This window comes from Melopsittacus undulatus, chromosome 4 (assembly GCF_012275295.1).
Source record: "Melopsittacus undulatus isolate bMelUnd1 chromosome 4, bMelUnd1.mat.Z, whole genome shotgun sequence".
Taxonomy (NCBI): domain Eukaryota; kingdom Metazoa; phylum Chordata; class Aves; order Psittaciformes; family Psittaculidae; genus Melopsittacus; species Melopsittacus undulatus.
In genome coordinates this window covers 53,235,385-53,249,897 of record NC_047530.1, presented here as the reverse complement: position 1 = coordinate 53,249,897, position 14,513 = coordinate 53,235,385, and the positions used below count along the sequence as shown (strand labels likewise).

The 14,513-nt window shown below is 37.8% G+C and overlaps 1 protein-coding gene across 5 annotated transcripts; it reads right to left on the bottom strand.

Moving 5' to 3' along the window:
- Nucleotides 1-1,623: 1,623 nt before the first annotated feature.
- RNF141 (ring finger protein 141) lies at nt 1,624-13,800 on the bottom strand. Of its 5 annotated transcripts, none has more exons than XM_031055058.2 (7): nt 13,745-13,798; nt 13,213-13,295; nt 11,738-11,941; nt 10,169-10,277; nt 8,953-9,134; nt 5,710-5,817; nt 1,624-4,364 (listed from the first exon to the last, which is right to left on the bottom strand). In XM_031055058.2, the coding sequence occupies exons 3-7, from the start codon at nt 11,878-11,880 to the stop codon at nt 4,214-4,216; spliced, it is 693 nt and encodes a 230-aa protein (XP_030910918.1). In that variant the 5' UTR covers nt 11,881-11,941; nt 13,213-13,295; nt 13,745-13,798; the 3' UTR covers nt 1,624-4,213. The 5 variants fall into 5 exon arrangements, with proteins under 5 accessions (XP_030910918.1, XP_030910919.1, XP_030910920.1 ...); XM_031055059.2 differs by having other exon boundaries at nt 13,216-13,295; XM_031055060.2 differs by having other exon boundaries at nt 11,738-11,938; nt 13,216-13,295.
- Nucleotides 13,801-14,513: the final 713 nt, after the last annotated feature.

The following is a 14,513-nucleotide window of genomic DNA, read 5'->3' as shown; positions in this document are numbered from 1 at the left end:
ATACAGGACAAAGTTCCATCCAAGTTTTCAAAAGGGTTGTCTTTTTGTTTGTTTTTTAATTTCAGGCCTACAAAACCTATGCCCCCCCATTAAGTATTTTAACCTTGATTGATCGGTTATTGAGGTAAGCAATCACATGCTAATTGACATTGTGACAGCTCAGATATGAAAGTAGAATGTGTCATCAGATCCCTCAGACATTACATTCCTTGGAACATGACTAGTTCACAGCAAAACCCCATTATCTACACTGCAGTTACTGGAAAGGAAAAACAACACTGTCCTATTCAGGTTAATTTCGGCTATGCATAGCAACAGCAAAAGTGTTCCATCTTTACAGTATATTGCCTATGAAAAATTCTAGACCATTAAAACATTTGAAGACATGACAATTAAAAAACCCCAGTTTTGAGTTTACTGATCTTTAAGACACACTTCTAAGAAAGCAGAATTCTATTCACCCAAACAGGTGAGGATAAAACCAAGAATGGTTTAACAACAGAAAAAGAAAGAAAATAATTAATTACTGTAATTAGTGATACTAGAGCACGTGTATTTAGTGGATACAAAACTAAAGAATTATGTGTATGCAATATTAAGGGCAGACAGGTTAACATACAACTCCTATTTACACCCGGCATCTTCAAGGCTATCCAAGAAGGCTACCATTCCATGATTCAGCAGGACACAAAGCACAGAGAACTATGGCCAAGATGTTCCTTCTAAAAGTAATGCACTTGGCACATAGAGCTGGGGGGGGGGGAGCGGATTTAACAGCTCAGTTGAAACCTATAGCACAGAGATTTTACTGGCTACCTTGTGTTTCCAAAATTGGAATTAGTATGGATTAGAAAACCTTTATAATCACAGACACAATTCTCTTCAAAGGAAAGATATGTGAGTCAGATATGCCATTTCCCACTAAAAAAAGAAACATGCGCATTACATTAGTAAGGTGTCTAAACTTGAAACCTCCTAAATACCAACACTTGTCAATTCCTCAAGTGCACCCACCTCCTGGTGTGACTGTCAACTGGTAAGGTTTCCAATTTTAATTTCCTCATCTGTTATAATGAATTCCTTTCCCATTTTTCACTTGGCTTCAAAAGATCCAAGGAGATAAACCAAGTAACCAGACAGAGGAAACAGTTATATTAATTATATACTGCAGTTATTTAAAAACAGGTAAAATCTGAGAAGACAGAATATTCCAAACCTTAGCATTCTTAAGGCTTAAAATACTCTCAGAAACATGATGGAATAACTTGGGAACAAAGTGAATCAAACTTCTCTGAGAAAAAAAAAATATCCTTTTTCTAAACAAACCCACTCCTCAATAAATAGAGCTGCTTGGTTAACTTTTCCCATCCCTGCAGAATGTTCCAGTTCTGACAGACAAAACATAGGAGAATCAGAGTGGGTCTTTTCTGCAGGTCTGCATTTAAGCTACCTTGTTAGTACCACACTGCAAAGTTTAAGAGACATATGACCCACCTCTATGGCATACTTTTAACCACACCACATGCACAATAGGATTATATTTAGATTAATATTCACTCTTCAGATTTTTGTGGTACTAAAGCCAAGAGCTTTCTTAAGTTTAAAAGAACATTTCTTCCAAAGTAACTTGCACCATTCATACACAAAGTTTAATATACTGGAGTGTCCCTAGATATTAATACAATCTAAAATGTTTAAGTTACAATTTCACATTACAACAGTAAGAAATCATCACTTAACACAGGAAAGTTTAGTCTGTTCTAATGCCCCCACTAACAGCTATTCATAGTAATTAACATTTCAAGGACTAGTTTCTAGACCCCATTGCCATGTCTGGGCCAGTCTCATTCCTTTACCATTTCCAAAACTGTTTGCTAAATATAGCACTTCAGACTAGGCAATAGTACCAAATTACTAGTTTTTCAGTGTTAATAGACCTGCTATCCCATGTTACATACAGTACATATATTTTACAAGGCACACATTACAGTACCTGTATCACAGTAGTGTGAATTACAGCAACTTAATTAAAAAAAGCTGTACAGAATACAAAGTTTACTTTTTCACTATTTAAATAATTTTTGCACTAGAGTATATTGTAACTGCAAGGTTACTGTGCTGCAATTAACAACCTGTTTGCATCATTACAAAATTACATTTTAAAAAGTTCATGTCAGTTCTCAGCAAAGTCAACTTATAAAATCTCAGTTCAGAAGTATAATTCTTGACTTACTTGAAAAATAAAGTTAGCTTGAAGCTTTAATTTAGATGTTCTTTTCGTTCCAGTGATATAAAAAGGCTAAAAAATTCAAAGGTTAAAGTTCTGAACATGGACTAATGCAAGCTCAAAAAGCAAAAAGAAACCAAACCAGTATGTAATTAGGAATACTTGCAAATATTTTAGTGGAAAATCCCTGACCATTAACAATTTTTAGTTGTTGCCTATATGCAATCAAACAGTCCGCATATTTTCTTAAGAACACCTCATGATACCAACGGATTAACAAAGGGAAACAAATTAGTTCTAAGCTATATACATCCATAAACAGATTTTTTCAGTAATACAGATTTACACACTAAGCCATATTGGCTTTTAGATGACACATACAAGAGTCTGTTGCTTATCTGTCTTAATGCCTATGATCAATTTGACAACTGTGCCATAAGCCAAGCTCAAAAGGGTATCATATGCTACACACATTCCTTAACAAAAAGTATAATAGAAAAATGAACAAGATCTTGCCCCCAATGTAATTACATTGTTTTGTAGCCAACTATGAAAACACAACCCAAACGTGCATATCCACGTGCATATGCCTTCTAATTCAGAACCTGTCTGTGATAAAAGGCCCCAGCCTTATGGCATCATCAAATTTTCACAAGTATGGTAATTAAAAATGTAGTCTTACAGTAAGCAAAATTTATGCTGATATTCCCTCAAATGCTAACCTTGAGTATTTCTCACTCAGTAGCCTCAAGAGGGTAGTATTTGTTAATATATGTATGCGTAATAATAATAAAAAAATTAGTTCTGTACAATAGCAGTTGTTTTCCATAGTGCTATTTATGCCAATACGGCTGCAGATGGGTTTCCTGAATACTAACAATTCATTTTAGACTGTCTAAACTCAGCACTTTAAAGATTTTGTTCTGCTAGACAGAAATACTGTTGCATTCCAGTCGTGATATCCCTTTTCCCCAGTTGTCACACGCACATCTCACTGCAAGCAACACAATTAAAGAAGTTTCTCTCTGCTACATAAAAGCATATTGCACTTATAAAGCACAGCACCCTTACTTAAATCACCTTACAGCTGTTTTCATCACTCCAAAAACTCAAAAAGAAGCAGATAAAACCAAAGCATCTGACTAAACTATACCTTAACCACTAATTCAAACAATGGCATTCTTTATAGATATGCCTAATGTTTAAAAATTAATTTGGGCTGTTCTTTATCAAAAACTATACAGAAAGTGATTTACTTTTTTTTTAGGATTGTGTATGAAACTGTTTAGTGTTTCCAAGCTAATAATATTATGCTAAATATAATTTCTAAAAAATATTCTAGGAGATAATCTACTAGAAGAATAAACAGAAGTGCACAAGTACATTTACAGAGCTGCCTACACTCTCCAAAGCAGATTTAAAATACTACTACAACTCCTAACAGATCAGATTGAAACCAGTAAACTCTAAAAGCAGCAATAACTGGCTATTGAAGAACAGGCAGTGGTACGTCTTCAAGTTTCAGAAGTAAAATTTCAAACTAATAATCACTAGTGCTAACTCATCATCTTTATTCACGTTTGTCATGAAACTAAAAGTGAGTGCTTTTAAGGATAAGAACTGTGAGGTCAAGCCACCTGACACAGTTCGTCCTCTGTGATGTCGACACAGCAGTTAGCAGCTGTAGTTGTGCTGTTATAAACTTCTTCATCTAGTAGTCAAACTGTTAATACCAAAAGTTGTTGTTAGAAGAAATTCTGTTAATTACCAAAGAATCTACTGAAAGTACAGATTAATAATTAAGACTGTCCACACATACACTGGCTCATATACCCTGTGCTTTAAAAGAACAGCATAGATGCACAGCAGACAAGAAGTGAAGCAAAAGACAGACGGTGGAAGAACACCAATGAGAGGTAAAAACAGATATTTGTGAAAATGAAAGCTCCAAGTACTTCAAGTATGGTTATCAGCTCATGGCCAGTGTCAGGGTCTGTGAGGCTGGCCAACCTCATCTACCATGTTGAGTATGTAAGTAGCGATATCATCTTCAGTAGGTGCATCTGAAACCACCCAAGAATCACTTGCTCCAGTCACCTGCCGACGGCAAACGGGACAGCTTCTGTGACGATCACTCCTGTTAAAAAGCCAGAGAAATTAGTGTTTTTCATTGGTGGTCTCTTCCTGGCTCCCAAAAGCCAAAAGAGCCCTCAGACAAAAGAACACAACCCAATGGAAACATTAAGAATGATCAGGTTAGCTGGACTAGACCACCTATATGTATTTTTTTATTTGAAAACCTTTTTTTTTGTGAGAAATTCTGGCCAAAAATTCTGAACATAGCTCCATTCTTTGAGTGATAAATTTGGAGCTATATTCCTCATGAATGCATCTACATACCTGTCCAGAAAGTTTAAATGGAAATCTAAGCTAATCTAAGTTAATTCTTCTCGTCTTTAGATATTCAGCTGAGGTCCTTCAGAAACTAGTCCCTATAAGCTTCCTATATAAATAGAAAAAGGAACCCATTTCCTGGGTTATTCAGACCACTGAGGTTTAGAGTTGGTCCTTAGGGTGCCATCCTCCTTCAGTGACTACCTCAGGGGTCCCAAATAATTATGTTTCTGAGCTGGGAAACTCTGTTGTCTGCCTAGGTTAAGAAGAGATGAGCCTTAAAAATTGAGTACTAAGAAAAGAATGGTGTAACTGCAACTTAGTTAAGATTCATTAGTTGATTCATTACCCAAAGTAGAATAATCCACTCTCCACCATGGTTGCTAACCTAAGCAAAAGTATTGCTGATAGACTGCTGTTTTCCAACAACCTGTGCATCGGAGAGATGCAGAAGCTGAAAAGCTGTTCTGTTTACTATGAAGCTGAACACAATATTGTAAGGTACATGTTATACATAAATTTGAAGGCACTGCTATTGAGAAGAAATCTTTTCTTGGGAAATATATTTAAATGAGTAAATTGTATGCGATTTATTTGAAAAGAAAGCATAATATATGGGAAAAAAACCCTAATAGTTATTTCTTCAATAAACAACTTGCCTTCATATTTGCACACTCTTACAAACTACTGATTTTTGCCTTAAAAAACAGATTTTAATGAGATTTTGTGAAGCATAACATGCTGGCATCAGCATATGCTCTGTTTTCTCTAGTTTGCAAGCACGAATATGATTTAATTTTATAAGACCAGAGGTAAGAAATTACATAACAAATGCTGAAAAGCACTTTTACATTTCTTTTTCCAAAAGGAAATTCTTCATAAGGTGTTCACAAATTCTGAAATCCTTTTTTCCTTCCGCTACAGTCTGCTTTTACTCAAACTTGTTATGTATCATATGTATCATTATCCTGTTAGTATCTTCAGACATTAAATTGTATGGGAACTAAGGAATTGGTCAGACCAAATGGGAACATGTCAGATAACCAGTGCATACTATAAAATAATGAGTATACTTTAATATGTATTACCATTTATCAATGCATTTCTGGCAGAAGCTGTGAGCACATGGCAAGATTAAATCAGCACGTCCATCCATGCAAATGCAACATTCCTCTTCATCTGTCAACTGTTTAACCCTGCAGAAGAGAAGACAGTTGTTTTTCCACATAACCGTTAGGTCTTGTATCTATGCCCTAGTGACTACAGTAGTTACTACATTTTTCGTAATAATTAATGGACAGAAAGGAACACCACTGCTTATCTTCAAGGAACATATAATTTTGTGAATGGACTAGTTATATCATCCCAGTTTGTCAGACAGAGCCTCAAGCTACCAACAAACAGTAAATGAATTAAGCACATCAGAACATGCATTTATTTTTGGTCTCATGTGGTGCTTTCAGTGTTGCAATGGGTTATGCAAATCCTTTTTCTTATCAACAAAGAAGCGTGAGAAGTAATGGTTAAACATCACCCAACGACACAAAAGAACAGAAACACTGTTTATGTTGAAGGCGGATCTGCCTTCCTTTCAGAGTGTTAGGCTGAACTATTTCATAATAAAAGTATGTCAAATTTCTGTGTGCTGGCTTATACCATAGATAAAAACACACATCAAGAGGATCACCAGAATGCATGTTCACTCATTTCACATGCCATCAGCTAAACGGCTCATTAGACTGAAAAGGATGGTTTTAGGTTGTAGTAAGCTCCTCATGGTTGTTCCTTCAAATTAGAACTCTCAAGTTGACTGTTACCACAGCATTTCCAGATAAGCTTTTAGGTGTTGTTAGGGAAGGGGAAAAAAAGTTTAGAAATTAGATCACTCCCAAGGACAGACATTTTCATTTTATCTGTCTTCATTTTTTTCCCAAATAATAGATACCTGTATCTAAGTTCCTAGCAGAAGCATCTCACCTATTTGCATTATCAAGATTCCCAAGAATGAAAATGTGCACAAAATCCTCAGCTTTCACTGACCTAACTAGACATGTAAAGTTCTCTAATTTTATAGTCATGGCTCACTTCCAATACAGCCACGAGGTGTTCTGAAATTTTCAGGTCTTACAAAATCCCCGATTCTGAAATCCCTTCTGTGACTTGGGGCACAAAGGCAGCAGTCTAGAAAGAATGGCAGAGACAGTCCACCTTAATTACTATTGACCAGACTGCTTTTGCTTAGGAATCTTGGGAGCCTGTCAAATACAGTACAGATTACCCAGCCAAGGGACAGCAATTAACATGCTTTTATTTTATTCTTCAGTAGGTCCTTGGGGTTTCCTTGTCAACTTGCTTTCTGATAAATTAGTTTAGAATGCTAGGAGATTTTTGTTGTTGTACCATTACAGATGGTGATTTGCATACAGTGAGGACAACAGTTTCAAAAATCCTTTTGATTAGCTCACTGTGGTCTTTGGAGTTGTTCCCTTCCATTTCCTTTCCCCATCAAACTCTCTGAGTACTAACCTTCGATAACACTTCAATTTGAGACTTGCTGGTATATATACAAGCAATTATACTTAAAACAGATGTCCTATTTATAGTTTCTGGAAACTAAGATTTAGTCATATGACTAAATTTCTTAAAAATGGTAAAATACAAGAGTGACAAACTAAGGAAATGCTTGTCTCTTCGTTATCAGAAAGCATAAAACACTTACGGATACTTTTTGAATGCTCCAAATAGGAAGTGGGTGTTCTAGAGAACTAGGGTATTATTCCAGTGGGAGAAGTTAAGATAAGAAGAAGAATGAAACAGATAATAATTGCTATTTTTGGACAGTGGTGGCTAGCTCTCACAGAGCTGAAAAATGTCTCAAGGTGAGAAAAATGTAGGCAAATGGGAGGACATCACAGAAAACCAAACAGAAGATATTTCCTCAGTATGAAATACTTGAAGGTGCCTCAGCCTGTATTTTGTTTAATGACTTGAAACACTTGAGTAAGCAACAAGTTCACTCAATTCCAGAATATTACCAGCATATTAGAATATTATACTCGATTTCTCTTGTTATTCATCATTAATACCATCTCAAGTGATGAAGTTTACAAACACAAAGGGTGCTTATCTCCCCCATCTTGAAGTCTCAAACTGAAAGAGAAACTCACCTAAGACATCTATCTATTCGCTGACTTTAGCAATAGATAAAGCTGTTTTGCATAAGCATCTGTGGGTTTTTTGTTTGAAGTAAAGGGCCATTTCCAGATATACATGTGATCTAGGATGTATCTTTGAGAAAGAGCAGGAAAATACACTTTCCAAACATGTTCACAATTTGTTACCTAATTCTAGCATTTTAATAACTCAGAACAGCCAATACTTTAAGATTATTTGTTCCCAAACAAGAAAATCAGGAAATTAAATGAAAAGAACACATTCTGTAATCCACTGACAGAAAAAAGTGGGCTCTATCTGTAGAATGACAACACAGCCAACCCCTTTCTCATTCTAACAGCTGGAGTGTGACAGTCTAGATAGCTAACTAGCTCAGCAACTTGTTCTGTTAAAATACACGGCTACCAGCTCTTCACTGGTTGATATAGAGAACTATACCCTTCACTACTGTTTCTTGTGAAACCTGTATCTCACTTAAAACTGAGGTAGAACTTCGAACTAATTCAGAAAGTTAAAAGTAAGGAATTACTGGTAGCAACATTTCCACTCAGGGAAAGGGTGACAAGCTTATTGCTGTTCCATTCAGTTTGAACTGAAGTTATTGCAGGTGTTGACCTCAATCTTTTGCTTTTCCTCTAGTTAACAAAGCAGGATGTCAACATGTGTGAGACAGTTCACATTTTTCCAGTCTTACAAGTTAAATTATTACTATAACTGATGAGTGTCTAGTGGCAACAGATGGGAACTTTCACATGCCAAAACGTAAAAGAGGAAGAGAAAGTTTAAGTGGAACAATAACAAAATCTGTTTAAACAAACACTGTCAAACCCCCTAAATTTGTAGCTGCAGCTGATTCCATTTCCTCCTGTTTCCTTATTCAGGAGGTTCAACATATATCATGTTTATATTAGAATGAATCATTAAAATGATTGCTCTGAAGCCAAGGAAGGGTAGCACCAACAGCATTTCACTCAAGTACACTATAGCTCTCGGGGTACAAGAGAAGACACGTTATTCAGGTCTGTGATGATATAAAGACTGCATCTACTAAGAGTATGTGGTTTTGATCATTAGGTGTTAGTAGCTCAAGTTTTACACACAAATCCTAAACTATTTCTGTTGTAACTGTGGTCAAAAGCTAGAGTATATCAAAATACCTGCCCATCCACAAGCTGGCCTGACAAGATGACACAGACATCAAACTCTCAGCAGCTTCTTCAGAAGTACCACTCTGTGCAAGAACTCCTGCTGCTTGACTGGTGATGTCTTTATAAAGTTGAATGAACTGATACAAGTTCAGGATTCTGGAAGCTTCCACAACGCCAGTGGTTTTATTTATCTTAAGATATAAGAATTGTTTACAATTATATATCAGATTTTTACATGACATTGCTCAAAATTCTTTTAATGCACTGCAATCCTCATGGCAGTAGCCACCTTCCAAACTGTCCGTTACTACACTAGCAAATTGCAGTCTGTCTCAATAAAGACCCGAAAATGCAGTTGTTTTATAATAAGGAATACCATGGTTAGGACTACATTTTTAACGCAAGACAATTACCGTAACTACTCAAATGAATTAAATTATGAGTAGGGATTTAATGCCTTAAAAATGGACTGAACTTAAGACAAAGGACAGAACAAAGAGTTATTTCTTATTTGAACTTAAAATAGCCTACAATGATGGCTGCCTTAATGAAAACCAAGAGCAAACAGAAAATCACAAACTGTCTGTTTCAAACCAAGTTTGAGCATTGGCTTGCTTGAAACTTGCATGTTAAGGTTGCTCAGGACCATTTAAGGATGTTACTTGGTAAGACATAGAGGGGAATAATCTCCCCATTAGAAAGAGCAAACTTAGTTTCAAGACCATGACAAAACTTCCTCAGTTAGTTAAACACTTAATCTTTAGATTGGTTTTCTAATGAATAAGAATACACACAGTTACACTAGCTCAACTAATGCTGCTTGGAATTGCTGATTAAATTCTATCAAACTATACAGTTCCCAGTGTGTTGTACTATTTCATTACCATGACACGACCTCACAAGTAATCGGAATTCCCAACTAATGGGCCATAAGTGCTGCATCAGAAGATACTCCTTTAAACTTAGTTATGAAAATGTTTTTGTTAACCTGCTTTTTGCAGAAACTTAAGACTTCAGACTTAATTTACCTCAACAGTATCCTTGAATCATCTGTATATACTCAATTTACAAATATATATAATCATCTCTATATACTCAATTTATATTAAATAATATCTAATATTCAAAATGTATGTAGCAGGCGTTAGATTTTATCAGTAAAGGTGACAATCCTCAAATATTTGTATGAACCCCCTCGCCAAATTAAAATTTTCAACAATCTTACTTTAGTGCATATTATCCGAACAACCACCTTCCAGAAAGCAGATGAATCTGAACCAGGCTGCACTTCAAATAACAGGTGTTTGTCTTGTCCAGAAGCCAGTTTTGCAGTACTGAAATAAAGAATCATCCAGTTTACACCACATGCTAGACATGCAAAGACCAGCAGCCTTAGCTACTGTGGTATTATTTATTGTTCACCTATGTGTTATCGTTAAAGAGATTCCCAGAGACATGAAATTAATGACCTTCTTAGCATGTCATTAAATATAAAATATGTTCCATTTCACTTTAAATTGCACAGTAAATTTCAGAAAATGATGTGCAAGTCTTCTGATCCAGCATCAGCAAATATCCTTTACAGACATTTTATATGCTCTCACTCTTTATTATAGTAATCATACAATCTTGTGGTCCAATCTAAAAAGGTTATTTCCTTACCATGTGTGTAAAAAAAAGCTTGCAAGTACCAACAGATGCAGATGAAGTGTATTTTTGTTAGTATATATTAACAATGAAGCAGTCAGGTGAAAGCTTCAGGTGACCCTGAGATTTTCGGGGGGGTTGTATTTTTTTTGAATGGAACACAGACACAAAAGTCTCTTCCATAAGAAGGAGCTCAAACTATGTTACATTCAGGCTGAAGTAAGGACTGGAAGAAATAAGAAAAAACCTTGAATAACAATGGCATTTTGGAGTTAATCATACTGATATATTCTTAGATTCTCAGGCAAAACATAAAGTAATGTCCTTCAAAATCTATTGATGAAGATACCTGTCTGTTCTTGAAGGTCATTCATAATAGTATGACTGTCTACAAGACAATTTCTAAACTGAATACAAATTCACGTTATAGTTAAATGTCAAACATGACTGAAAACCTCAAACTACAAAGTTCTTTATCAGCATATATGTTTCCACTTCCTATAATTTTATACTAAAAATACTGGGTAAAAATGACAACTCTGCATTTTTGTTCAGTGCTTTTTACCATCAATGTGGAGTCAAAATTCACACTGAAAAATATTTCTAATGCAGCCTTTTGTTTGTGATTATCTTGGTCACTTGGCTTCTGATAGTAAGATATGCCACATCTTTAATGAGGAACAGCACTGCCTGTCCACAGAGGTGGAAAAGATGATCACAAATGGTTCTGTCTCAGGTTTACCTTCATAGTGTAGCTGTACTGTCTTTAAAAGGCTCATATTGCTACTTCCTATGAAAAGTTATGGGCAGAGATGAAGCAGCATTGCATCTTTACATGGCTGGTGAAGGGGGGAAGATTAAGGGAGACAGGTGACACCAACAAAAAGATACTGCTAAATGTCTATCTCTTGCTAACTAAGAGAGAAGCAACACTTGCTGGAAGAAGAATATTGGAGAAAAAGTAAATTTCTGGAGGAAAAATGGCTTTTGTTTTGAAGTCTGATTATAACCAGTACAGAAACTAAAAGCTTCAGGAGATATTTCAAAACAAGCTGGCCAGTCCTGAGTTAGCCAGCACAGAGGAATATATTGCATACAAAGTCTCTGTAAAACACTAAAACCACCAAGAAAACAAAGTAGGGCTTACACATCATTAAGTTCAGCTACTCTTCCCAGAAACTCTTCATAGGTTAGGAAACCACTTTCTTGAACCAAAGAGGCATGCTTTGCTACTTTCTCTGGCAACTTGTTAATTACAGTTTGTGTGTGGTTTGAAATTTGTTGACCCATGGTTGAAGTTCTTCACCTCAGTTCCGTAGAACGAAGTTTTCATTCACTTGCAGAGTCTCTGCTAAAAATATTTTAGAGTTACATTTGTATGCTTTACAAATGGTTACTCTCTAATTCTCTTTTAGTGTAAGAATTTAACTACCCACTACACAGTCTGATTATTCTACAGTAACACAACTTGAGCAGTCAAAGCAGAACATTTAGAAGAGACTGGAATGTGGCATTAACAGCTTATAAAAAGTACTATTTTGATTACAGCAATACTTATATTAAAGTGAGGTAAATTTTCATGCCGTTCCTTCAGCAGCTCCAACACACATATAGATAAGTAAATCCAGTGGAATGCAAAATAAAATTTTAAGATGACAGTTATAATTTATGACAATTTTTGTTTGTCCTAAATATTTGTGCACGTGAAAGTCAGAATGTCTATAAATAAGCATGTCAATGTTTGTTTATAAACAGACATTACATCAGGAATTAGCTTTCTTACATCAGACTGAGAGTGGCAGATCAAAATAACTCTCACAGCATTCTTAAACTGGTAAGCCAATGAATGGCATTCTAAATAAATCAATTTAGAAACCTCCCTGGACACAACCCACTCAAATTCAGGATGTATTACAGAATTGACTTGCTCAAACCTCTCCAACTTAGCTTATTTTAACCTTCCCTTACACTCGTATCTTTTCCCCCAAGAAGTCTGCTTAAAGATCTACTCTGTGTCTTCTGAGTCTTTACCCATATTTTCCCTATGAGCCCTGTCATTTGGCACTTCTTCAAAATTCCTCCTGGCTGTCTCAAAATGGCAGAGACATGCAAATTAATTCTGTTTGTACAGAGTTCATAGTTTGTAATGCAAACCAAACCAGTACCATTTTAAGACATACAGAGGTCTGCAATTGCAAGCTAATTACAGAATATCAGCCTTAAGCACTGAATATCTGACTTTAGGTACCTTACAAACACTTTATGAGAGAGACATTACAGAAAACCAGATCTTCATCTTGCATGCACAACTATATAGCTGCATCTGGGCATCAAACTGCCCAGAAACTTGGTCTACAGCTATGAAGATCTTGCCCTGGTGTAAGAAAAACAGAGCACACATGAAGTGAGTTTTTATCAGAACATTCTACAAACTGCTCTGGTATTTCACACAAAAGAATAAACTTCCAATTTAATGTTGGAATTTTGACCAAATTGTTCTTGGACACCTGTATTCCCACTCAAGTGATATTTCTCATTCCAAACAGTGCTCCAATAACCTTCTCTACCTTATCTGGGCCTTGTGTTTGCTGAGCATACACCCAAAAGATACACTTGACTTACAACCTCTCCACAGCATAATCTTTGATGCTTCGAACACAGCTCATTCCTTATCTTCTGGTTTCTGTGACTGAGAAGCCACCTTCCTGCGGAAGCGAAGTGCCGTGTGTCAGCCTACTGAACTAGTGAGATCCTACCACACAAAAGTCTGGACAAAAAAACCTCTGCAAAGATGCTTGCAAAGTGTTTCCTTTGGTGCAGTCCTCAACATCAGCAATACCCGAACCTATACACAGACAAACCGGATGTACCACAGGGCCTCTCCGAAAGGAGGGGACGAGGAGACGGATGGCGCTGCCAACCGCTCCCAACGCCAGGGCACGGCACCTGCCTTCACCTCAGGGTTTACCCGCACCCCCAGGCCGCGCTCGACACGGGCCGCCCGCACCCGACCCCCCCACCACTTCCTCCGGTAACCCCTAACCGACACTTCGGGCCCCGACGGACAAAGAGCACCCAACGGCTTCCCCTGGCCTCGCCCTCTCCCCAGGGCTCCGTGGCTGCGGACGAGGAGGACCCAGGCAGCGAACCTCACCCCAGCGCCCCGGCATCCTGCCCGCCGACAGCAGCTCCAGCGCAGGCGCAGAGCACACCGGCTGCTGGCGCGGGGCGGTGACGCCAGAGCGCGGGTGGTGCCGTTGCCGGGGTAGAGCGGACGCTGCTGTGGGGATGAGGGCCCAGGAGGGACACGGCTCCCACCCCGGAGGGACCCGCGGCAGCTGTAGGCCTGGGGGAGGAGATGGAGGGAGAGGAGAGGGGGAAAGGGAAAGGGAAAGAAAAAAGGGAAATGAAGGGAAAGGGAAAGGGAGAGGTGAGACGGTATTGGCAGGGCCGTGCCAGCCTTCCTCGGCTGTGGTTGAGCGGAGCAGAGCCCGCCCGAGCATCCCTTCCGGTGTGCAGTAAGAGTGTTGTACAGAGCTGTGTTCTTGTAATAAAAGTCCCATAAGTGCTTGAATAATCAACACTTTGCTGCAAACGGCCCATAGTGTGTCCTCAGAAGGTTGGGTTGCACTGCTGGGCAGCGCAGCTTTCCCAGCTTCTGAAGGGTCGTAAGACTGCCTGTACTATCCACTCTTTTCTATGAGCTCTAATAAATAGCAGGTTAAATGATAACTGCTTGGGGTCTGAGTGCCTACCATGATGGGATCGCCACAGGCCAGCAACTGCTACTACTGTAACTACTACTACTCCCTGCTGTAACAGGTGAAGAAGAGAACACCCCTCAACCTGAGGGATGTGAGAGCTAGATGTGTGTGGCAAAGGTCAGTGGTCACTGACCTTTGGCAAAATAACCCAACACCCAT

Bases quoted from the DNA above. Each gene is read 5' to 3' on its own strand.
- RNF141 (XM_005141318.4), bottom strand. From the start codon at position 11,880: ATGGGTCAACAAATTTCAAACCACACACAAACTGTAATTAACAAGTTG. The intron at 10,278-11,737 runs GTAAGCCCTACT...TCTTTATTTCAG, and splicing joins GTAGCTGAACTTAATGATGT to TACTGCAAAACTGGCTTCTG. The intron at 5,818-8,952 runs GTATTTTGATAT...TCTCTTCTGCAG, and splicing joins GCCAGCTTGTGGATGGGCAG to GGTTAAACAGTTGACAGATG.